The following is a 26,450-nucleotide window of genomic DNA, read 5'->3' on the forward strand; positions in this document are numbered from 1 at the left end:
CTGCGGTGCTATTCACGTAATGCCAAAATCGTTGACGTCAATAGCCTGAACACATGATCGGATTTCGTACGGCCGAACTATACGACTCGGTCCGGTAGTGGATCTTATTCGATGGCATTGTCCTTTGCACACAATTATTATTATTATTACGGTTTGGACCGTACCGAGTACGACGCCGGACCAATTGGTGCGAGGCGGCCACCGGACCATCCGATGCTCCGGCCATACCAAATCCGAGCATGTGTTTAGAATATAACATTTGTTAACATTAACACAAGTGGTCGTATCGTATATCGCTCATTACTTATTGTGAATTATTCTAACTGGAAATCTGCCGAAATACAGCGATAACAAGCAGGGTAACCGGGGCTACAACCCGGGCCTTCATTAATGAGGGGCCCATAATAGAGACTTCAGATAAATAAACAATATTATGTTATGTCTCGCGTTTGGGCGCAGGTGAAACAACTGTTGTTCAGAAAATAGCACACGCTACTACGAAGACACTACATGGGGATGTCCGCTCCCGACCAAGGACCGATTGGAACTGGCGCTCTGGCTTGTTTTATTTGCGCCCAGTCAATGGAAAAGGGCTACCCTCCGGGATAACGCAGCCGTCTGCGTTGGTTATGTGGAACTCACGTTAGACCCTAAATGCCTACACCCACTAAACACCACCTGAGGTTGGCTTTGGGCAAGTGCCCTCTAAGCCTACATTAAAGCCTTTCCCTTGTTCATTCCTTATATATTTAGACTAGATGTCAATACACTACACAACTGATTACCACTTCGCCTGCAGTCCATGGTTTATCAGATAGCTGACCATTCCATGTCTATGCTGAATAGGCAACTGACATAGTATCGGTAATTTATGTTGTTGATATAAATTAATTTCGTTATAATATATACTAGCACTAGGACTTTATAAAATAATCTTAAAATATATTAAAATCCGGTGTCCTGATGTTTGTTTTCAGTGAACTCCTAAACTAATGAACGGATTTTAATGGGGTGCTCCATGAAGTGGGAGTTTAGTCCAACTTGAGAGATAGAATAGTTTTTATTTCGATTTAGGACCCATAATAATTTTTATTTCCAATATTTGTTTTGTATGGACATATTTTCTATGAGAGAATTTTTTTTTTCACGCACGGTTTGACAGTTCTGCTGTGAAACAATTGAATTATAACAACAGGGAGCATATTGTACGAAATAATTCTTGATGTTATGAAATATTATTGAAAAATTCATTAAAACAGTATTTTATATATTACTAGCTGACCCGACAGACGTTGTTCTGTAGATAATAAAAAAATACTGTTTTATAGGAATGCGCCAATAATATTTCAAAACATCAAGAATTATTTCGTAAAAAATGATCCCTGCTGTTATAATGAAATTGTTTCACAGCGGAACTGTCAAACCGTGCTTCACTAAATCCTCTCATTGGAAATATGTTAATACAAAACAAATATTGAAAATAAAAATAATTATGGGTCCCAAATCGAAATAAAAACTATCCTATCTCTCCAGTTGGACCAAACTGCACTCCATGAAGTAATTCTCATTAAAATTGAGAATTACTTCATGGAGTGCAGTTTGGTCTGAATAGAGTCCATTGCGGACAAACAACGTGTCACGTAATTTATATATATATATAGACATATATATATATATTAAGAAGATGTACAGAAGAACGTCTGTCGGGTCAGCTAGTAATATTATAATCTTGATCACACGGATTAGTAAAAAAAAGAAGTACTCCGCGCCGTGATATTATCAAGTGAAGCCCCTTTATGCTAGTGTGTGTGCGGTTACGGGGTATACCAGATACACAATTTTTTCTCACTTAAATAATCATATATCCACAAATACTTTTATAGTATTGTTTGTACACTTTAACACAACGCACGACGGCATTTTTAAAATATTTTATTGCGACGCAAACTGATCTGTCACAGACGATGGCAATTCTCATAATGGCGACCGATCGGCTTGTATTAGTGTATGTGTATGCGTGGGGCTATGTATTTACACGTTTACCGGCTTGTTTGGTGACACGGAGTCCTTATTCTTTTACTCGTCCGTGCTTGATCAATAAAATAATCAAAATTGTTTCTATAAACAATTAAAAACCAAATTGATAACAATTATTATCATAAAACACTATTTTAATTTCGTTTCTTATCTATGTTTTTATGCGTATCGATTTTGTGACCTCGATTTGGTATAATTTTAGCATTTATAGAAATTTATAAAAATACCAGGTTTTTAAAAATAATAAGCAAGTTTGCAATTGAAGATTATCTTATGACTTAATCTATTTCCGGTTCCCGACATATTCTATGAATCTTTTTTCGACTAAGATTGATATGGGACACTAAACCTACTATTGTTATAGTTACAGCTCATCGACGTGAATTTTCACGGGTTAAAATGTATAAAATTTATGTCTCTTCTCAAGCTCTAATCTACCGCTGTACCAAATTTTATCAAAATCGGTTCAGTAGCTCCGGTGTAAAAGCGTAACAAACAAACTTATATTCACATTTCTATTGGTAGGGATTTAGGATGGTATAACAGCTGATACTTCAGCCTACAAGTGTATTTCTCTATGTCGTTCCTACCAGCTTCTGTGCACAGGAAGCCGGCTAGATTATGGGTATCACAACGGCCCCTATTTCTGCTGTGCAGCAGTAATGTATAAACATTACTTTGTTTAGGTCTGAAGAGCTCCGTAGCTAGTGAAATTACTGGGAAAATGAGACTTAACATCTTATGTCTCAAGGTGACGAGCGCAATTGTAGTGTCGCTCAGAATTTTTGGGTCTTTTCATTACCATCAGCTGAACGTCCTGCTCGTCTCGTCCCTTATTTTCATTAAAAAAATACCTATGTCAGTGCAATACCTAGTTTTTATCGCTTCGTAAATTAAGATTACTTTAATTGGTGTAATTAATCCTAGAGGTGGGGTATATCACTTTAAAAATAACAAATTGTTTAGATTTGAAAGAGCGCCATCTCGAGTCGATTTCCTAATATGCTAATATTGGGGTTGAGCAGGTTATCAACTGTAAAGTAGATCCTGTAGATGGAGCCACAAACTAAGAGTTGAACAAGACATCTGCAGCTATTGAGTGACACAAAATAAAACCTATTTATTTAAAGAGCTAGGTTAGTTTAGCAACATTATTGTATCGCTTGACGTTACCCATTCAATTCAAATTAAGAGGTCAGGAATTTGGTGACCGCTAGTATTCCAAGTAGAGCATGGTTTTCAAATATCAAACGATAGATTTATTTATTATATTACTAGCTGATCCGACAAACGTTGTTCTGTTCATAATAAAAAAAATCTTGCGGGTGGATTATCGTAAAATCCGGCTGACCTCTACTCGGCGAAAGGAATATTCCTACCAAATTTCAAGTCTCTGCGCCTTATGGTACCAGAGATATCGTGATGAGTGACTATATACGTGGAAATCTATTATATATATACTAGCGGACCCGACAGACGTTGTTCTGTTATAAAAAAAAACTCTTGCGGATGGAATTTCTTTAAATCCGTTCTTAGCTGATCTCTACTCGGCGAAAGGAATATTTCTACCAGATTTCAAGTCTACGCCTAATAGTTCCAGATATATCGTGATGAGTGACTATACACGTGGAAATCTCTTATATATATATATATATATATTCTAGCGGACCCGACAGACGTTGTTCTGTTATAAAAAAAAACTCTTGCGGATGGATTTTCTTTAAATCCGTTCTTAGCTGATCTCTAATCGGCGAAGGGAATATTTCTACCAAATTTCAAGTCTCTACGGCTTATGGTTCCAGAGATATCGTGATGAGTGACTATATACGTGGAAATCTCTTATATATATAGATAAACTAGCTGACCCAGCAAACGTTGTTTTGCCAAATTATAAATTAGTTTTAGAGTTAAACCGTTTCTTGGACATTGCAACATTACCTACTGTATTTTTTTAAAATAAAAGATTTTATTCTGAAATAAACGGAGCCAAAGTTACTCCTTATTATATCAGCTACCTGCCAGTAAAAGTCCCGTCAAAATCAGTCAAGCCATTTTAGAGATTAGCCGGAACAAACAGACAGACAAAAATTGTAAAACATGTTATTTTGGTGTATGTACCGTATTCATATACATGTAGTAAAAAACGGTTATATCAATATTACAAACAGACAATTTTATTTATATGTAGGTATAGAAGAAAACAGTTTGTATAAGCCGAGTCTTTTAAGAAAGTAATCTAAAATGGTTTGTATGATCGGTACAGTGTTAGACTAGAGCTTGGGAAAGGACAAAGACTGCGTTTAATTTCTCGGCCATAATTAATTACTCTTTAAATATCTTTTTTGAATAGTCTGGATGGTTAGAATCATACAAAATCATAGAAGTAAAGAAAAAAAAATACTAATATGAGGGTCATATGATATGAGGGACAATATGAGGGACATGCACGCGTCGCACAGAAATCTGTTCCGGCGCTACCACGAGACGCAGAGCGGGACAGATGTATGTCTGCGACATACGAGGGCTGCACTAAAAGTATCGGGAATGGAATATTTCCACTGTTCCTGTCATATTAAAATCTTTTTAATTGAAAACTCCTTGGTTTTAAAAATCGAATACCATTTATTTATTTAAAAAAAGATTCTCGGTCTTGTCACAAGGTCTTTTCTAACTTGTTTAGCCGTTGAGAAAATGGAATTGACTCGAGAAAATTCTAGAGCGATGATTTATTATGACTTTCGAAGCGGTATAACACAAAAACAGTGTGTTGACCGGATGATTTCTGCATTTGGTGATGAAGCCCCATCCAAAACCACAATTAATCGCTGGTTTGCTGAATTTCAACGTGGATGTGTCAAGCTCAGTGATGATCCCCGTCAAGGTCGTCCAAAATCTGCAGTCACTAAAGAAAATATTGATGCTGTGCGTAAGCTCATTGAGGAAGATCGACATGTGACATACCGCGAAATTCAGGCAACTTTAGACATTGGCAGGAGTCAAATACAAATAATCTTGCATGAACAATAAGGTATAAAAAAGTTGTTTTCCCGATGGATTCCGCATTTGCTCTGTGAAGAGCAAAAAGCGGCTCGCGTTACTTGGCGCATCAGAACTCTCGAAAGATTCCACGCAGGATCCTCAAATGCTGTATACAACATCGTATCAGGTGACGAATCCTGGATATACGCGTACGAACCCGACACAAAAAACCAGTCACGAGTTTGGGTGTTCGAAAATGAGTTAAAACCAACCGCAACAGCCGCATCATCCTCCATTGCGCCGCAGCGTACGTAGCCCTTAGGCCTATCGCAGACGACAAACTATCCGTGACGCACTTGTTTTTATTCTGAAAGAATAGGATGAATCCAAAATTATCTATTTCTAATTCTTTTTTATATCTCAAGTACGAAATAACACACCGCAATCTCTGTACATCCTTACCGTTCCGCCGACAAAATGACCGAAAGTGTGCGTCGTGTGCTTTTAGTGTGTGTAATATCTACCAAAGACATTTTGCGCGCAATGCAGACTTTTTGTGTGCCGCAGACACGAAAAGTGTGCCATCTACGATAGGCCTTAGGTCGTACATATGTTACAAAATCTGCTCTGCCTTGCTGCCTTCCTGCGAGGACCTGTGTCGTCTGCGGCTAAGCATATTACATATAGTTAAGCCTTAAGGCCAAGAGTAAGCAGAAAACACGCAAACATGGTGTTTTTAGACAAGTTTTGTGGTGAAAGTATAGCATTTCGAGCTATGAACACTACTTAATCCTGTTACACATATCCTTGTCTTATTTGTAGGTTGCTAATGCTTGCTGTTGGTTATAGTGAACACTGCCGAGCCTTTTTGAACTACCACTTTTCTTTGAAGTTAAATAAGTTTTTTGGCATGGCGTGACGCATTTTTTTGGTACTTCTCTCAGAAAAGTTATTCTTATAGCTTGTACTGTTTTGTGTAGGTTCATTTATTCTGATTAGTAGTGAATAACGAGGATTGTAAGCATATAAACTGTTTTCCACGCAAGAATTTTGAAAGTATTGGCTTTGTTACATAGATGGCGGGCCGGCAGCCGTGAACTCATATCGCTCAAGGTCGCTGGCATTTAGTGTCGCCTTAAGTTTGCTCTAACCTTGAAGGTTTCTAACGGCCGTTCCCAATATTCAGTCTATCACCGGTTGTGGTCTACTTGAGATAAAAATCGTAACTATCATTGACTTTTCTATCCCATAAACTCACCTTATTCGTACACTCTGTCTGTCAATGGGAGGACATAAAGCTCACCAACGGTAGAAGTTTGTATGGAAATTGCAATTCACGCGTCCCAATATAAGGCGATAAGAATGACTTATTATTGACAGCTAATTACTGACAGTAGAAGGTAGTAATTTATCTCTATCTGTAGATAGTATATTGGGAACGGCCGTAAGTCGTATAGGTTCGGGAAAACTGTAGCCAGTAATTGATTCCGTAAAGTTAATTATAGAAGTTTATTATTTGGTTTTATTCTAATTAATTATAACAACAATACCATTACGTCCGCGAAATTTTATTAGTGGCCATTAACGGACATTATAATATTGTTGCGTGAATTAATTAAAAACACATAAGCCGATGAAGCCATTATGTAAACTTTGATCAAGGCTAAGACTCCTTATCGCCTATTTATTTAAATAAGTATGCTGAATTTAAGATTATATTATTTTAAATTTTGAAGTATAGCTTGCTTGCTGCGAGAGCGTTACGAACTAGCGCCGCGCTGGCGTTACGCGAACGGTGATTTCTTGACTTGGGGATTACGCTGGTGAATGCGTGAAAAGAGCGTTACGAACTAACACCGCGCTGGCGTTACGCTAACGGTGATTTCTTGACTTGGGGATTACGCTGGTGAATGCGTGTTGAGAGCGTTACGAACTAACGCCGCGCTGGCGTTACGCGAACGGTGATTTCTTGACTTGGGGATTAAGCTGGTGCATGCGTGACGAGAGCGTTACGAACTAACGCCGCGCTGGCGTTACGCGTACGGTGATTTCTTGACTTGGGGATTAAGCTGGTGAATGCGTGTTGAGAGCGTTACGAACTAACGCTAGCGTTACGCGAACGGTGATTTCTCGATTTGGGGATTAAGCTGGTGAATGCGTGACGAGAGCGTTACGAACTAACGCCGCGCTGGCGTTATGCGAACGGTGATTTCTTTACTTGGGGATTACGCTGGAGAATGCGTGACGAGAGCGTTACGAACTAACGCCGCGCTGGCGTTACGCGAACGGTGATTTCTTGACTTGGGGATTAAGCTGGTGCATGCGCGACGAGAGCGTTACGAACTAACGCCGCGCTGGCGTTACGCGTACGGTGATTTCTTGACTTGGGGATTAAGCTGGTGAATGCGTGTTGAGAGCGTTACGAACTAACGCCGCGCTGGCGTTACGCGAACGGTGATTTCTTGACTTGGGGATTAAGCTGGTGAATGCGTGACGAGAGCGTTACGAACTAACGCCGCGCTGGCGTTACGCGAACGGTGATTTCTTGACTTGGGGATTAAGCTGGTGAATGCGTGACGAGAGCGTTACGAACTAACGCCGCGCTGGCGTTACGCGAACGGTGATTTCTTGACTTGGGGATTAAGCTGGTGCATGCGTGACGAGAGCGTTACGAACTAACGCCGCGCTGGCGTTACGCGTACGGTGATTTCTTGACTTGGGGATTAAGCTGGTGAATGCGTGTTGAGAGCGTTACGAACTAACGCCGCGCTGGCGTTACGCGAACGGTGATTTCTTGACTTGGGGATTAAGCTGGTGAATGCGTGACGAGAGCGTTACGAACTAACGCCGCGCTGGCGTTACGCGAACGGTGATTTCTTGACTTGGGTATTAAGCTGGTGAATGCGTGACGAGAGCGTTACGAACTAACGCCGCGCTGGCGTTATGCGAACGGTGATTTCTTGACTTGGGAATTACGCTGGTGAATGCGTGACGAGAGCGTTACGAACTAACGCCGCGCTGGCGTTACGCGAACGGTGATTTCTTGACTTGGGAATTACGCTGGTGAATGCGTGACGAGAGCGTTACGAACTAACGCCGCGCTGGCGTTACGCGAACGGTGATTTCTTGACTTGGGGATTACGCTGGTGAATGCGTGACGAGAGCGTTACGAACGAACGCTAGCGTTACGCGAACGGTGATTTCTTGACTTGGAGAGTAAGCTGGTGAATACTTGACGAGAGCGTTACGAACTAACGCAAGCGTTACGCGAACGGTGATTTCTTGACTTGGGGAGTAAGCTGATGAATACTTGACGAGAGCGTTACGAACTAACGCTAGCGTTACGAACGAACGCTAGCGTTACACGAACGGTGATTTCTTGACTTGGGGAGTAAGCTGGTGAATACTTGACGAGAGCGTTACGAACTAACGCTAGCGTTACGAACGAACGCTAGCGTTACGCGAACGGTGATTTCTTGACTTGGGGAGTAAGCTGATGAATACTTGACGAGAGCGTTACGAACTAACGCTAGCGTTACGAACGAACGCTAGCGTTACGCGAACGGTGATTTCTTGACTTGGGGAGTAAGCTGGTGAATACTTGACGAGAGCGTTACGCGAACGGTGATTTCTTGACTTGGGGAGTAAGCTGGTGAATACTTGACGAGAGCGTTACGCGAACGGTGATTTCTTGACTTGGGGAGTAAGCTGGTGAATACTTGACGAGAGCGTTACGTGAATGGTGATTTCTTAACTTGGGGAGTAAGCTGGTGAATACTTGACGAGAGCGTTACGAATTAATAAATCAAGTTTGAGTCTCGTGCCAGATTTTGGCGAGATAAGTTTGTTTGTTTAAAGACAAATATTGGCGTAATTAACACTAAAGAAAACTTAAATCATTTGTATAATCAAATTCTGTATACCATGACTTAAATTTTATTCCCTTTATAAATAATTATCCAGCATACAGCTAGCTCGACATGCGATATTATAATATAGATTATAGAATCACATTTTGACGTTGACGTTCTAATAACTGAAACTAAAATGCCGGGTCGCGGAGTAAAACTTTGTAAAAATAATACTACAATTAATCTTATATCTTTAAACAAGCAATTCTTGTTTATTTATATATAATTTGAAACTCGGAAACTGTCCCAATGATTTTCTTAAAATTTAATGTACAGGAGATTTCGCGGACGATAAATCGATCTAGCTAGATGATATATAAATGAGAAACAGCTACAATAACATTAGAATACAAAGGTGACTTTCGCCACTATATACAAGACTAACAGCTCAGATGGGACATTGGGTGATCCGGAAAGCAGAAGACCCCGGTTCGAATCAAGATGTCCTAGTAGTTTTTTTTTTTCAAGTCTTATTTATGACACTAAGAGACGAGTCGAGCAGGACGTTCAACTGATGGTAATTGATACGCCCTGCCCATTACAATGGAGTGCCGCTCAGGATTCTTGAAAGCCCAATAATTCTGAGCGGCACTACAGCTTGAGACATTAGATATTGTCTCATTTGCCCAGTAATTTCACTAGCTACGGCGGCCTTCAGACCGAAACATAGTAATGCTTACATTACTGTTTCACGGTAGAAATAGGCGCCGTTGTGGTACCCATAATCTAGCCGGCATCCTGTGCAAAGGTGCCTCCCACTGGTTCAAGTTTTGTACATTCTTAAAAATCCGAGCAAGGTTCGGTCGTCCATTAATGCCTCATACGGTATGCCAGATACGGCAAAATCAAAGTTTATTTATTTATTTATTAGAAAAGGCTTACCAACTAGACCTACAATTAATATTATGACTACTTATAATGAAACATTTCTTATATTTAATATTTGTATATCTAACTTATAGGTATGCACAGCGTTGCCTTCATTTATTATTGTAAGTTAACTAATACTACTTCAATATGTGTTTACTATTACTAAAAACTATAATTTTATACATGCAAAATACAAGGGTTCAAAAGCGTTTTTTTTTAAATGACCTCACGTTCCTCACGCATTAAAGTCTAAAGGCTAATTCCGTGTTTGTTGCTGATAACAGAACTGTCACCTTCGTGTGACATTGACAATGTATCTGAGATAATAGGACTTCTGGTTCTAATAGAACGAATGAACGATTTCTGGAGTAACTAACGTCTATACATATTAGAATAGCATTTTTAGGGTTCTGTAGCCAAATGGCAAAAAACGGAACCGTTATAGATTCGTCATGTCTGTCTGTCCTTCCGTATGTCACAGCCACTTTATTCCGAAACTATAAGAACTATACTGTTGAAATTTGGTAAGTAGATGTATTCTGTAAGCCTCATTAAGGTTTTTACACATAGAAAAAAAAAAAAAAATTTTGAGAGTTACCCATACTTAGAACTGAAACTCAGAAATTTTTTTTTCATCAAAACCATATCTATGGATGGGTCTTCAAAAATAATATTGAGGTTTCTAATATAATTTTTTGTTTCTAAACTTAATGGTTTGCGCGATAGACACATCCAAAGTGGTAAAATGTGTAATATGCAATATATTCATTTAAACTAGACTTAGTAAAGTTTTAAGAAAAGTCGCAGATAATAGCAAGTGTTTTACATAAATACTTATCTGTATTTTAATAGAGACTCAACCTTGATAATTGCAAGAAATAAGAACAACAGAGAAATTAAATTTTTAATTTAAAACAACATGAAGTAATCAAAATTTTTCAATAAATAATCGATTATAAAATATACCGATGCAAAAATCCAGTTTACATACTTTATTCTTGGTAGATTTTTGTTTACAAAACAAAAGTTTCTCTGATTACTATAGCTGAAAATCTGTTGTTAGTGAATACTAATATTTTGCAATTGAAAAAAAAAAGTTCTGAGGCAACTAAGCTCAGTTAGTAAATAAGTATTTGCAAGTGTTTGTAATAAGTATTTACGTCGCTTCATTGTGTGTCTTCTACCGCATTTATCACGGGGAGAGTTCCGTAGAGCTGTTTAACCTGATTTCTGCCGCCGAATTCCACCTTCACACGACACGCCACTAGTTAGGATATCATCCCCACCATCTGGATGTGTGGCGGTCCTCCACAGTGCGGTTTTCAAAGAGCTTTCTTCCACGTGCTACAAAGCTGTTTAATGAGCTTCCTTGTGCTGTGTTTCCGGGACGATACGACATGGGTACCATCAAAAAAAGCGCGTACACCTTCCTTAAATGCCGGCAATGCTCTTGTGATTCCTCTGGTGTTGCAAGAGAATGTGGGCGACGGTGATCAGTTAACACCAGGTGACCCGTATTCCATAAAAAAAGTGTGTTTCTTATGTTTAGCGCGCTTTTCAACCTGATTGGTATCGGTCGTATTGTTATCATCAATGCCGATGTATCGATATCAGTATCGATATCGCCACATCCTTATCTTTAAGGTTATCTTTGCAGCTATTTTCGAAAACTAAATATTTTAAACTTATTGGTTATTAGTACAATCAACTAATGTACAAAATTGTTAATTCACGACTACGAACAGATGATTTTAGGATGTGCCATCTATTATCGGTTTGTGAGATTACTGTTTTATCTAAGTAGTTATAACTTGAAACATGTTTTAACTCACGGACGAGTAAAAAAAGAAGGGCTCCGCGCCGTGATATTAGCAAGTGAAGCACCGTTATGCTAGTGTGTGTGCGGTTACGAGGGATACTAGTTACACAATTTAATTTCTCCTAGTTACACAATTTAATTTCTCCCTTAAATAATCATATATGGCCACAAATACTTATATAGTATCGTTTTTACACTTTTTCACAACATACGACGGCATTTTTAAAATATTTTATTGAGACGCAAACTGATCTGACAAAGACGATGACAATTCTAATAATGGCCGCCTATCGGCCTGTAGTAGTGTAAGTGTGTGCGTGGGGCTATGTATTTACACGTTAATCGGCTTGTTTTGGTGCTACACTGTTATGTAAGGTGACACGGAGTCCTTATTTTTTTACTAGTCCGTGTGACAAATAATGGCTATAATCTTGCGAAAAAAAGGAGATAACCGAAATGGCCTACTGTATTATAAATACTATTTAAAACTTATGTCAAATGAGTGCACGTTTCATACTAAACTAAATTTCAATTTTTAATTCTAATTCAATTTTTTTCGCTTTATATTAGCTTCACCTGTATGTTTGTGACCGACTTCTTTGGGCGCGATTTTGACCCACTTTAAACGGTTAGATTTCGTTCAAACTTTGTAGATTTATCGAGGACTGATGACATTTTGATAAAATTATTCAATTTTTCAATTTGCAAAATATGATTTTTGTTATTTTATATAATTTTCATCTATTAAAGGCAGGAATTGATGTTAAAGTACTTAATAGTTTTAAAAATACGCTTTTAATAATTCTTCTACACCCCACGCTTTTTTTTACAATAAAATATATTTTTTTACACTATTTTCAATTTAAATTTATTTTCTATTTTTTAGTTGAATTTTATATAAAGCGTGCTTTTTAGTTTTTTTTAACTATTATTTATTACTTAGGCAGTCCCGCTTCTTATCACGTAGTATTTACATCCTCTTTGTCCTGTTTTATGTTCATTTATTGTCTTATGTAATATATGTATATATAAAAAAATCTCCTAAACCTTTTGACTATCTGGAAGAGATCGCTGAATACCGATAAGGTCGCCTAATTGTGCTACCATAACTATTATTAACCGACTTCAAAAAAGGAGGACGTTCTCAATTCGCCTGTTTTTTTTATGTTTGTTACCTCAGATCTTTCGAACCTTTGAACTTTCTTTTTTTGAAAGCTGGTGATGATAGGTTTGTAACTATATATATATATAGTTATGGTGAGATGTGCTTGAGTCGTGAGGAGGCGAGAGGGGGTCGCGGCGAAAGGACACCGATTCCATAAATAACAATAATCGTAACTAGAATTAGATTATTTAATTAGATTGTATATAAATTTACGCAATTATTTTTATACTGTTTAGTGCACATTATAAATCTATTGTTTTGGAATAGTGTATTTGAAGTCGGTTGTTTTATAGTTAAAATTTTTTTTCTTACATGCAAACTTCATAATGGTCCGCTAACTTAAAACAGCCGCTAAGGAGTGTTTTTTCTCATTCTGACTTAGGTCAATAGATGAAGACAGAGTGAGAATAAGCAATGCTTTAAGTTAGCAGACTATTATGAATAAGGGGGTTTATGTTTAGTGAAACAAACATTTTTTCGTTCATTTCATTCATTCTAGGGCATCAATTTCTATAATCTATGCATTCAGCCAATTCAATGACAATAATTAATGAATAATTTAATTAAATTCAAAATAACTTGAATGGCCTCAATACTTAGTTGAAATAAAAATTAAACGTATTTTAAGTTAATTTAATGCATTGACGCTGTATTTCTTACAGAAATTTTGCACAGAATACTATTTGATTAAATACCTTTATGCTTTTTGACGTTACATGTCCCTGGGTATACATGTGCACAAGTGCGGAAAGTAATAAATTTCCGCACTTGGGAAACTTTTTGAGCAAGTGTATTAAAAAGTAATACTTATGTTTTAAGATTGATTATGGATTCGTCTCCGCTGCGCTCCAACTAGATACCGCACTACCTGAGAACAATAGCTTTTTTATTACGGCAACTATTAGATGCTTGTGTGCGTGGCATCTTGACACTCAATGGAATCTTTCAAATTTTGCAACATACGCTTCGTGTTATTTTAAATTGAAATTAATAAAATACAAAATACTTACTGATGATATTATATGATCGCAGTGTCTTTCCTATTTCTTGTAGTATTATTTTTACAAAGTCTTACTACGCAACCCGGCATTTTAGTTCCAATTATTAGCAAAGTTTAACAGACAGGGGCGTGCATATCATAAAATAGGCAATTAGGCAGTGCCTACCTATTTATGAAGCTAAATAAATATAGTGTTAAAGTTAATTTAGTTTAATTTGGTTCCGTTATTTTATATCCAAAATTCTTTTGAACACCTACTTATAAAATGTTTCCTTACACTAGATACTAAATACTAGATTTAGTAGGTAATTAGGAATCTCTAGATTTCCTATTCCAAAAAGCTCAACTACGACTATTTCGGTCTACAGTGCCTACCTTGCTAGTAAACCAATGCACGCCACTGTTAACAGAAGAAAGAGTATCTAGTTGGAGCGCAACGGAGACCCATCCTTAATCCAAGGTTTTCGTAAACTTTTCATACATTAATTATATTATGTCATACAAAATACATCAATTTCAACGTACAGGAAAATGTATTGTATATTTTACGCTTGAAATGTTCAAGGTGTTATTCTTTATATTAATTTATCTTATTCTTAATGTCTCCTCATTAAAACTCCAATTACAATAAATTTTATTTGATTTAAATCACGTGTACTGGCTTTATGGCTTTATTATTTGGTTTAAACCAACAATTAACAAACATTATTGTGTTTCGGTGTGAAGGGCGCCGTAGCTAGTGAGATTACTGGGCAAATGAGACTTTATTATCTTATGTCTCAAGGTGACTCCTATCTCTTCTGAGATCAATAGGGTTGACTTCTTTACATAAAAGTGTTTGTTATAAATGAAAGTAAGGGACGAGACGAGCAGGACGTTCGGCTAATGTTAATTGATGCGCCCAAAAATTCTGAGCGGCACTACAACTGCGCTCGTCACCTTGAGACATAAGATGTTAAGTCTCATTTGCCCGGTAATTTCACTAGCTACGACGCCCTTCAGACCGAAACACAGTAACGCTTATCACACGTAACTTTACGTGTGAGCGTTGCTGTGGATGGAGGAAACGTCCGCCTAGGTCTACCCCTTCCAACACTTTCATTCACACTGGCCTTATACACTTTCTTCTAAATGTATACACTTTTATAATAAAGTCCCAGCTCCTGTTCAGGCATTATCTATAAATAAATTTTAATGTTTTACTAAAAAATTTCTGTGTCGTAAATCCTACTACTCCACAGCTGAAGATATAAGTGATCGGGTAGCATTATGATTATTTTATAGCAATGACAGTACAATATTGTACATTTTATTAAAAAGAGCGCAAAAAAAATACTGGGAGAGTTTCTTGCGCCGCTTCTTCACAGTCAAACATCAAAACTATGTCTAAAGGAATCAATTTTGAGAAAATAAATGCCTTTACATTCAAGCAGTTGCTTCACGGCAGAAATAGTCGCCGTGGTGGTACCTACCCATAATCTAGCCGGCTTTCTGTGCAAAGGAGCCTCCCACTGGTAAATGATTCATTTACTGTGTGAAAAAGTGTTACGATGTAAGTAAATTAGCAGGCTTCCCCTTAATGAGGCGCTTGGTGACTAACTTCATAATGTAACGAACTTATCAGTTTCCAATCATTGTAATGATAAAATATGTCGCTAACAGTAAAGACATTGGTTTCAAGATGTATCACTTAGATAATAATATTATTAGATTAAAAGGCATTTATTTTCTCAAAATTGATTCCTTTAGAATTCTTTCTGATGTCATTTCTAATAACCACTAGATACTACTACCGCTTCGGAAACAAATGGCGCTCTGAGAGATAAGAAGCGGCGCAAGAAACTCTCCCAGCATTCTTTTTTTTGCGCTCTTTTCAATAAAAATATACAATATTGTACAGTCATTTCTATAAAATAATCACAATCTAGTCCCAGGCTGTCCAAAAAAATTAAAATTGCCTTCGCTTTAAATTAGAATTAACTTTTATTACCCAAATATTACAATAAATAATAGTATTTTAAGTTAAATATATGTTTCCAAATTATATTATTAATTATTTACATACAATACAGTCAGCAAAGACAGCTAACAGCTGAGACTTAACATCTTAAATATGTCTCAAGGTGACGAGCGCAGTTGTAGTGCCACTCAGAATTTTTGGGGTTTTCAAGAATCCTGAGCGGCACTGCATTGTAATGGGCAGAGCGTATCAGTTACCATTAGCCGAACGTCCTGCTCGTCTCGTCCCTTATTTTCATAAAAACAAAATAACTTGACTCCCAATAGCCTATTAAAAGGTCGTCACAAAATGTCCGAGCGGCGTTATATATATATGTATACATACATTAACTTATACAGATAACATTAAAACATACATAATGATTTTCATTATTATAACACTAGAAATAAGGGATTGCTTGTATCTAATTCTAGTTTGCTTTATAAGATACATAATAGCTTTAATATTAAATGTATACATACATACATAAAATCACGCCTCTTTCCCGTAGGGGTAGGCAGAGACCACTTCTTTCCACTTGCTACGATCCTTACATACTTGTTTCGCTTCGTCCACTTAAAAATATCAAAACTAAGTCTAAAGGAATCAATTTTGACAAAATAAATGCACTCAAAAAAAAAATACATTCAAATTAACACTTTATTTCATGGCAGTTATGTTCAAAGTCTATTGTGTATGCTCATTAGAAGAAGTAAGACTACGTCGGATCCGTATATAATTTGTACCTACCCTCAAATAAAGATTACCTTGTGATATTCTAATTAGTAATTTTGATTGCTAATAAACAATACAGCGATGTTAATTGACAGTTACCCCATTTGATATGAGGCCGTTTAGTTATCACGGGCATCGAGGTCCTCTAGTTACCTAACCAGTGGGAGGCTCCTTTGCGCAGAATGTCGGCTAGATTATGGGTACCACAACGGCGCCTTTATCTGCCGTGAAGCAGTAATTACTGTGTTTAGGTCTGTAGCTAGTGAAATTACTGGGAAAATGAGACTTAACATCTTTGTCTCAATGTGACGAGCGCAATTGTAGTGCCGCTCAGAATTTTGGGGTTTTCCAAGAATCTTGAGCGGCACTGCATTGTAATGGGCAGAGCGTATCAGTTACCATCAGCTGAACGTCTTGATCGTCCCTTATTTTCATAAAAAAACCTTCTTCAGTCCTTTTTAACCGATTTAAAAAAGGAAGAGGTTCTCAATTCGATTGGTATTTTTTTTTATGTATGTACACCGATCACGCTGAGATTTATGATCCGATTTACGTGATTCTTTTTTAGTTTGATGCGGAATGTTTGCCATTTGGTCCCATAAAAATTTGACATAGCTTGGCCCAGTAGTTTTCAAATTATGAACATTTTTTATGAATGTCTTCATTTACGTGGATGATATAGTTTGTGTACGGCTTTTTAGGAGTTTTTTATTTAGGTTTATTATATAGTATTAATCGGTTCAAATTCAAAACTAACAAACTGAAATTTGAAGTTAAATTTATTCCTAAAATGCATTTAATATTAACATGGTTAATACTTAATACACGTTAGTGTGTTAAAAGTTAATATTTACTGTAACTAAGAAAAAACATTAACCATGTTAATAATTTGTTATGTTTTTAAAGTGATAACCCTCACTTCTAGGATTAATACACAAATAAAATTTGAAAACAAAATTTTATGAACGATGCGGGACTCGAATCTATGACCTCTCGCGTTCCGTGCCAGTGCTCTGCCAACTGAGCCAACCGTTCGAGTGACGTATCGTCATAAAATCTTGTACTTATGCTAGTTATTTGTGTGTTAATCCTAGACGTGAGGGTTATCACTTTAAAAACATAACAAATTGTTTAGATTTACAAGAGCGACATCTCGAGTCAATTTCCTAATATGCAAATATTTGAGAAGGTTATCAATTGTAAAGTTGATCCTGTAGATGAGTCACAATATTGTTTTTATACCCTTAGTGGAATATTATTCCAAAAATGTTTGAGTTAAATGTCTATAATATGAAAAAAGTTTCACTTTTACTGTGTTCTCGTAAAACCACACCAACCTTTTTTTTTTGAAACAATTTTTTAAAACCATTTATATTTAACGGTTTTTAAAAACGGCATTGTTTCTGTCATTATTCAAAATATTTGTCCACTTATCAAACACATTATCATAACCATTATCACCTTGAGCACTACGGTCAACGGGTCAACCGGTGACGTATTCATTGATTTATTCCGCTTGGTACTCTTGTTTTTGCGATACTATATAATTTGAATATTTATTTGAGGTTTTATTTAATTTTAACGAAATACGCCTCTTCGATGTAGAAAATAACATACTTTTTACATAAAATACTTAATAATAATAATAATATAATAATAATTTTTTTATTTGCGAAAAACTGCCACCAAATTTTTTACAAGTACAATAGATATGACAATTAACATTGTATAAAGAAAAGAAAAATAACAATACAAATGTTTAAAAAACAATAAAGAAAGAGATATTAATGCTTTAAAACTAACTATGTAGAATGATAACAAACCAGGCAGCAGCGCGATTCGCAAAAAGGAAAGTTCTCAGCAAACGTTAGGACGTATTTTCCTAACACTGATATTATGAACTTCCTATATTTTTTTTTCCGTGAAAGCTATTTTGGCAGTAATGAGTGAAACAAATAATTATAATATTTAAATATTTATCGTATCCTCTATCTAATAAACAAAGCTCAGAATTTAATAAATTTATAAATCTGAAAAGAAAATATTTATATCAAGTAGTACTTATGCCTATATTTTACAAAAAAAAAGTAATTGACTAAAAATTAAATAAGTAGCAGTTAAAATGAAACTCAAAAACACGATTTCTATAGAAAACCGAACTATTATTTGCATTGTTAAATTAAAAAGTTCTCTTTGGTATTCGAAAATTTCCTTATATTAGATAAATCGGTTAAAGATAATGATTTAAGTTTAAAATAAACTTCAATTCCTGCCTTATAGACGAAAGATGAAAATTATAAAAATTAGCAAAAATCTTATTTTGCAAATTAAAAAATTTAATATTTGTCATCGGTCCTCGATAAATCTACGAAGTTTGAAAGAAATCTGGCCTTTTATTTTATTATTGCATTGCGCCACTACAATTACGCTCGTCACCGTGAGACATTTGATGTTTAGTCTCATTTGCCCAGTAATATTACTAGCTACGGCGACCATCAGACCGAAACAGCAATGCTTACACATTACTGCTTCATGGCAGTAAAAGGCGTCGTTGTGGTACCCATAATCTAGCCGGCATGCTGTGCAAAGGAACCCCCCTCTGGTATACGTCTACGCATGTTCTCCCACTGGATGTGTGGCGATCCTCCACAGTGCTGTTTTCAAGGAGCTTTCTCCCTCGTACTACAAAGCTGTGGAATGAGCTACCTTGTGCGGTGTTTCCGGGACGATACGACATGGGTACCTTCAAGAAAAGCGCGTACACCTTCCTTTAAGGCCGGCAACGCTCTTGTGATTCCTCTGGTGTTGCAAGAGAATGTGGGTGGCGGTGATCACTTAACACCAGGTGACCCGTACGCTCGTATGTCCTCCTATTCCATAAAAAAAAACGCATCTAAAAGGCAAAGTTTTTGTTCAGTTGTATCATGTCCGTCTCTTTCGCACCATAAATCATATTCAATGAGCGTATATAATAGACTTTAAACACTACCGCCACGAAATAAGGTGTTAATTTGAATGAATGTTTTAATGTTACCTGTATATGTAAGCCGGAACGGAACCTTGACGTATATCTATGTTACCGAATGCTGTCGAAGCGACACCAGGTGCTGATGTTCTGAATGCTTGTCACCAGATGCGCCTGCACCGGTGTGAGGGGTGTCTTGCAGCGTGCGGTCCGGAGCGCCGGACTGCGCCCCCGCCTTCTAAGACCAGGTGAGACCATTGCGAAATTAAAATAATTAACATAGGTCTTTTCAACGTCAAAGAAACTTTATTTATAAATTATACTTAGATGATTTATACGTCCAGATAGACCCTCTTGCTGCTAGAAATGCCTATTACTAATAAGCATAGCCTGGGTGACTCATTCCGTCATTATTTCTATTGTTTTTATTTTGCTTTGTCTCTCCTTTGCTATTTAATTCAGTCATGAGAGAAATTTTCTAGCAAATCGTCACGATTTTCCGTTACGCGCCATCTTGTTTAAATCCAAAATGGCCGCCGCTCAAAATTATGATTTCAAAAATATGGATATATCGTATCTTGATTATTGTTACAATCAGTATCTCAACACAACACCTTTACATCAATCTATAATACTGATAAAATTAATCCTAGTTTATTTATTTATAATAATATCCTAGTGATGCTTGTTTTGCACACCGTAACATAGCGCCGATGTGACGTCATCGACGTCAGTTCCGGAGATAATGTAACCGGGTAGTAGATACCTAAAGTTCATGACGCCTGCTATATTTTTTTTTAATGAAAATAAGGGTCGAGACGAGCCGCTGATGGTGATTGATACGCCCTGCCCATTACAATGCAGTGCTGCTCATGATTCTTGAAATACCGATAAATTCGTGTAGAGGCGAAACACGTGTCAAATTGTTGGAAGACAAATATTGGCGGTATTAACACTAAAGAAAACTCAAAACATTTGGATAAGTCTTGTTTGCCCAATAGTTTCACTAGCTGCGGCTAAATTATTGAAATTAGTTCCGGTTTTTAATAATTTATAGTCTCTGTTGCAGGCACACGTTAATAAAGCGATCAAGACGGCCACCGTACTCCGTGCCGCTGATAAAGAAGGAATCATTCACAAGCATGGCGGAGCAGACGCCTCCCAACCCCCCTGACACTATGGCACCACGTAAGTGTTACCTTATCTTCTATCTTCTTCTTCTATATATATAAAAATGAATTGCTGTTCGTTAGTCTCGCTAAAACTCAAGAACGGCTGGACCGATTTGGCTAATTTTGGTCTTGAATTTTTTTTTTTTTTTTTTTTATGGAATAGGAGGACAAACGAGCGTACGGGTCACCTGGTGTTAAGTGATCACCGCCGCCCACATTCTCTTGCAACACCAGAGGAATCACAAGAGCGTTGCCGGCCTTTAAGGAAGGTGTACGCGCTTTTTTTGAAGGTACCCATGTCGTATCGTCCCGGAAACACCGCACAAGGAAGCTCATTCCACAGCTTTGTAGTACGTGGGAGAAAGCTTCTTGAAAACCGCACTGTGGAGGACCACCACACATCCAGATGGTGGGGATGATATCCTAACTTGTGGCGTGTCGTGCGATGGTGATATTTGTGGAAGTCCATAGAAGGTTTAAAAGGTGAATAAATAGGAAAATGCTGCTAAATTAAATAAAAACAACAAATTTGTTTATCCTCCTTTTTTTGCTACGTGTTCTCTGTCGCAGTCTATCTTATTTATAAATTATTTAAGCTTCCTCCCTTGCAACAAGGAACTAAATTAACACACTGGGCATTTCGTTTTGGTCGGTTTAATGTGTCCATACATAATTTCTACGAGAGAATTTATTGACGCACGGTTTGACAGTTCTGCTGTGAAACAATTTCATTACGACAGCAGGGTGCATATTTTACGAAGTAATTTTTGATGTTATGATATATTATTGACAAATTCATATAAAAACATTATTTTATTTATTATATACAGAACAACGTCTGTCGGGTCAGCTAGTCTTTAATATATATAAATTACGTGACACGTTGTTTGTCAGCGATGGACTCCTAAATTAATGAAGGGATATAAATGGGGAAAACTTCATGGAGTGCACTTTGGTCCAACTTGAAAGATAGGATAGTTTTTATTTCGATTTGGGACCCTTAATTATTTTTATTTTCAATATTTGTTTTGTAGTGACATATTATCAATGAGAGGATTTAGTGAAGCACGGTTTGTCAGTTCCGCTGTAAAACAATTTCATTATAACAACAGGGAGCATTCTTGATGTTTTGAAATATTATTGGCGCATTCCTATAAAACAGTATTTTTTTATTATCTACAGAACAACGTCTGTCGGGTCAGCTAGTTAATTATATATTATACTACACACGCCTTAAATTTGAATTATCTGTCCATACATACACATGGGCAGGAGAATTATGTATGGACTAAATTGGGAATCTAAACCATTCTCAAATTCACTGGAACACACAAAAAATCATCAAAATATAGCCGTTTAGTAGGTACTTGAATTGTAAATATAAACCATCCTCGAATCCACTTGAACTCACACAAAAAATTCATTCAAATCGCTCCAGCGGTTTAGGTGGAGTTTCCTGTCAACACACGTACAGAAGAATTTTATATAAATACTAGCTGACCCAGCAAACGTTATATTGCCGATATTAAAATCGCGATACAAAAGTAACTGTTGATTGTAGATGGGTGAATATTTGAAGTTGTATGTATTTTTAATGCTGACTCATAATCAAACAAATTTAAAAAAAAATGGCATAAATATAAATAAAAAAATTAACCACCCTTAACATTAAGGGAGGTGAAAAATAGATGTTGTCCGATTCCCAAACCTACCCAATATGCACTCAAAATTTCATGAGAATCGGTCAAGCCGTTTCGAAGGAGTTTAACTACAAACACCGCGATATGAGAATTTTATATATTAGATGACTAGTCACATGGTCAGGATCCTCGTGGTTGGTGTTTAACGATACAGCAAGTAAAACACAGTTTCACAAACATTACAATAGTAAAAGTAGGAACACTTCACAATTACGTAATAAGAGAGTGGTGTTCCCGGCATGCGCGTGCGACACAACCGCCTCGATCGATCGTTCTTCCCAGACTGTCTGCTCGGCGCTCGCGCGGCGCCCGCTCTCGTCCACACTCGCTCCGCAGGCCGATTACACCCGAGCTAAGATGAATACCGAATCATCTTCGTATTCGCTTCTTGGTTCGATGTTCTTGACTACGACATGTATTATATGTTTTGTTATAAGATGAAAAGACATCATCGCCTGGGTATTGATGCTCCCTCCCATACATAAATTATACATCTAGATAGGATTATTACTTTAGTGTACGTGATAGCTACGTCTCACACTCGCGATACCTCACTTTGTTTTAGTGTGCGGGCGTTGCTCAGAATAGAGTCTAACAGTGCCCCGTTTTTTTTCTACGTGTTCTCTGTCGCAGTCTATCTAGACGTATAAGTTAATTAAGCTTCCTCCCTTGCAACAAGGAACTAAATTAACACACTGGGCATTTCGTTTTGGTCGGTTTAATGTGACTGAGCTATTGACATTCGATAAACAACTAGACTCTCAATCACGCGCAAGGCAGAGTTTTCGTTCAGTTGTGTTTCGACCGCGCTTTGAATACAACGCCACGCAATAACAAAGTGTTTGCCCTTTAAAATAACAAAATTGTGTAACTAACTTGACGTTTTTAATAATTTTAGTTAATAATAACATTTCGAATTCAATCTGAGGTTGCGGAAAAAATTTGCTTGGTCTGGGGAGCTTTAAAAAAACGCTCTCTAAACCCTTTGAGATATTACAAAATAATGTATGTGTATATGATGAATATGAATGTTTGTTTCCGAGTCATGGATGTTTTTTTTGTATTCATGTATGTTTAAGTAAGTATGTTGTATTAAATATATCGTAGTCTTCTACCCAAACTACAGGCTATGCCTAGTTTGGGGTAAGAGAATTTGTGTAAAAGTGTGTCAATATTATTATTATTACTAGCTGACCTAGCAAACGTTGTATTGCCGATATTAAAATCGCGATACAAAAGTAACTGTTGATCGTTGATGGGTGAAAATTTTAAGTTGTATGTATTTTTTAATACTGACTCATAATCAAACAAATTTCAAAAAAAATTAAAAAACAAAAATTCGTGTGACCACCCTTCACATTTAGGGGGATGAAATATAGATGTCCGATTCTCAGACCTACCCAATATGCAATCAAAATTTCATGAGAATCGGCCAAGCCGTTTCGGAGAAGTTCAAAGTTTAACACCATGATACGAGAATTTTATATATTAGATATAGATCTACAGAACAGTCCGCGATGGCATATTATGTCTCTCAAAAATTGTCAATTATAATGCGGTAATGTAAAAGCTGTTTACAAAAATACGGTATTAATTCTTATCATTTTATTACTACATAATCAACTTTGGTGACACATATCCGATGGCTTTAGACTATTCCCAAAAACTTACATCGTTTTCTTCTTTTTTTATGAAAATAAGGGACGAGACGAGCAGGACTTTCAGCTGATGGTAATTGATACGCCCTGCCCATTACAATGCAGTGCCGCTCAGGATTCTTGAAAAATCCCAAAAATTCTGAGCGGCACTACACCTGCGCTCGTCACTTTGAGACATATGTTATGGCTCATCAATATATGAAGTAAGAAATTTAGGGCTGATAATGGACACTGATTTGCGATTTGAGAAGCAGGTTGCACAATCAGTTCAGAACTGCTTCTATAGGCTGAAAATTTTGTACCGATTAAGACCCTATGTAACTGAGAGACTGCGTGTACAATTAGCTGAGTCACTAATACTCTCAAAACTCAACTACATGGACACAGTAGTTGGACCCCGTCTATTAGGAAAAACCCAAAATCTTATCCAACGTGTTCAAAATGCGTGTGCTCGTTTTTGCTTTAACATTCCATTAAGGGCCCATGTGACACCATACCTTAATAAGCACTGTACCCTAAAATTGAGACACAGGCGTAAGCTTCACTTAGCTTGCCTGCTCTTTGTTGTAATAAAGTACAAGGTTCCTACTTATTTATATAAAAAGCTCTCCTGGTTTTCCAGTAATAGGTCCTGTGATACTCGAAAGGCTGTGATGCAAATCACAATACCACAACACAGATCAGTAGCCTTTCGAGGAAGTTTTAGCTATGCTGCTTCCAAGTGTTGGAACAATATTCCACCGCCACTGAGGAGCCTGAAATGCAAGAAATACAGTTTTAAATTAAAAATCAAACAATTTATGCTAGATCATCAACCAGGAATCAAGCAGGAAACACTGAGACATGAAACCAGTATTTTATAAAAGTATATTGATTAGTATTTTCTATCTAATAATATAATACAAGGTGCAAGCATACTCACCAAGAGTGTCTTCTCCATTATCTATGTCAGGTAAAGTTTTATTTTATATCTCTGTCCATCAACATTAACCAATATTTAAGTAGTGCAATTATGAGTAGGTACCGTACTTTAGTAGTTTTTACTTATATATACCTATCAGGTTACTTTTAATTCAAAAACAAACAATAATGAATAAATAATGTAAATTGTAAACTGATCTGTGATCACATATTATTACTTAATACTTTAATATTTCGAACTCAGATTGACATTTGACAGAGTTGTCAACTTGTCAGTCAGAACGTTAGAAACTGACAAGCAAAACAATACATTATCTTGTTTACTCAATCTACGCATTAGTTACTATATAATTATCTTTAAGGCGACGTCACCAAACGGCCCAACGGAAGACCAGCGCTGGTTTTCAAAACCAGCAAATATGCTGAGTTGGGACCACTTTGTGACGAATAGAAAATAATATTTCTCAATTTTGTTTTATGTTTTATTGTACTATATCGTCATGAATAAACTTTTTTTTCTTTTCTTTATCTCTTTCATTTGCCCAGTAATTTCACTAGCTACGGCGCCCTTCAGACCGAAACACAGAAGAAATAGGCGCTGTTGTGGTACCCATAATCTAGCCGGCATCCTGTGCAAAGGAGCCTTCCACTGGTATTGACTATTATTATTGGTATTTTCAATTGACAGAACAGCGTCTGTCGGGTCAGCTATTTATAGATAAACTGCAAGTTATTCAAACGGTACATTAATAATAATAATAATACTTTATTTCAGACCCTTGATCCATAGTACAGACACAGTATAAAATATGTTATTAAAATAAAGTCAAAAATATAAATTACAAATAGGTCGCGGAATGGGGTAAATTGAACCTTGTCCAATTTAACCCCCAGAAGACTCAAGTTTGCGCGTTTACCACTAAAAAACCCCATTTGTCGTATCTCTTCGAGAACACTTCACTTAATGCCGCGCCTAGTATCGGAATACTGGGTCTCGAAATCTCGAGCGAGTGCCAATTCCGTGGCCATCTGGAGGGCAAAGCCAAATTGGCTTCGAAGAAGCTGGGCGTCATCAATAGAGCACGGCAATACTTCAAGCCGGCCCACATTCTAGCGCTGTACAAAGAGTATTGCTGTCATCTCTGGTCTGGCGCACCCCAGTATCTGCTCGATCTATTTGACCGCGTGCAACGTAGAGCAGCTCGAATTGTCGGGGACTCAGTGCTCTGTGAACGGCAGAATCTCTTGGCGTTGCGTAGAGACGTCGCCTCATTGTGTGTCTTCTACCGCATTTATCACGGGGAGTGTTCCGAAGAGCTGTTTAACCAGATTCCTGCCGCCGAATTCCACCTTCGCACCACACGCCACAAGTTAGGATATCATCCCCACCATCTGGATGTGTGGCGGTCCTCCACAGTGCGGTTTTCAAGGAGCTTTCTCCCTCGTACTACAAAGCTGTGGGATGAGCTTCCTTGTGCGGTGTTTCCGGGACGATACGACATGGGTACCTTCAAAAAAA

The 26,450-nt window shown here is 37.1% G+C and overlaps 1 protein-coding gene across 6 annotated transcripts in view; it reads left to right on the top strand.

Moving 5' to 3' along the window:
* The window catches only part of LOC126973392 (pantothenate kinase 3), an 83,361-nt gene that overhangs the window by 31,290 nt on the left and 25,621 nt on the right, over positions 1–26,450 (top strand). For 3 of the 6 annotated variants that reach the window (XM_050820640.1, XM_050820644.1, XM_050820642.1), the window contains 2 exons: positions 19,649–19,728; positions 20,538–20,668. In XM_050820640.1, coding sequence (XP_050676597.1) covers positions 19,649–19,728; positions 20,538–20,668 — 211 coding nt within the window. The remainder of the gene's footprint in view (positions 1–19,648; positions 19,729–20,537; positions 20,669–26,450) is intronic. The other 3 variants (XM_050820641.1, XM_050820645.1, XM_050820643.1) reach the window with 1 other exon arrangement.

Source organism: Leptidea sinapis, chromosome 29, assembly GCF_905404315.1.
Source record: "Leptidea sinapis chromosome 29, ilLepSina1.1, whole genome shotgun sequence".
Lineage (NCBI taxonomy): Eukaryota > Metazoa > Arthropoda > Insecta > Lepidoptera > Pieridae > Leptidea > Leptidea sinapis.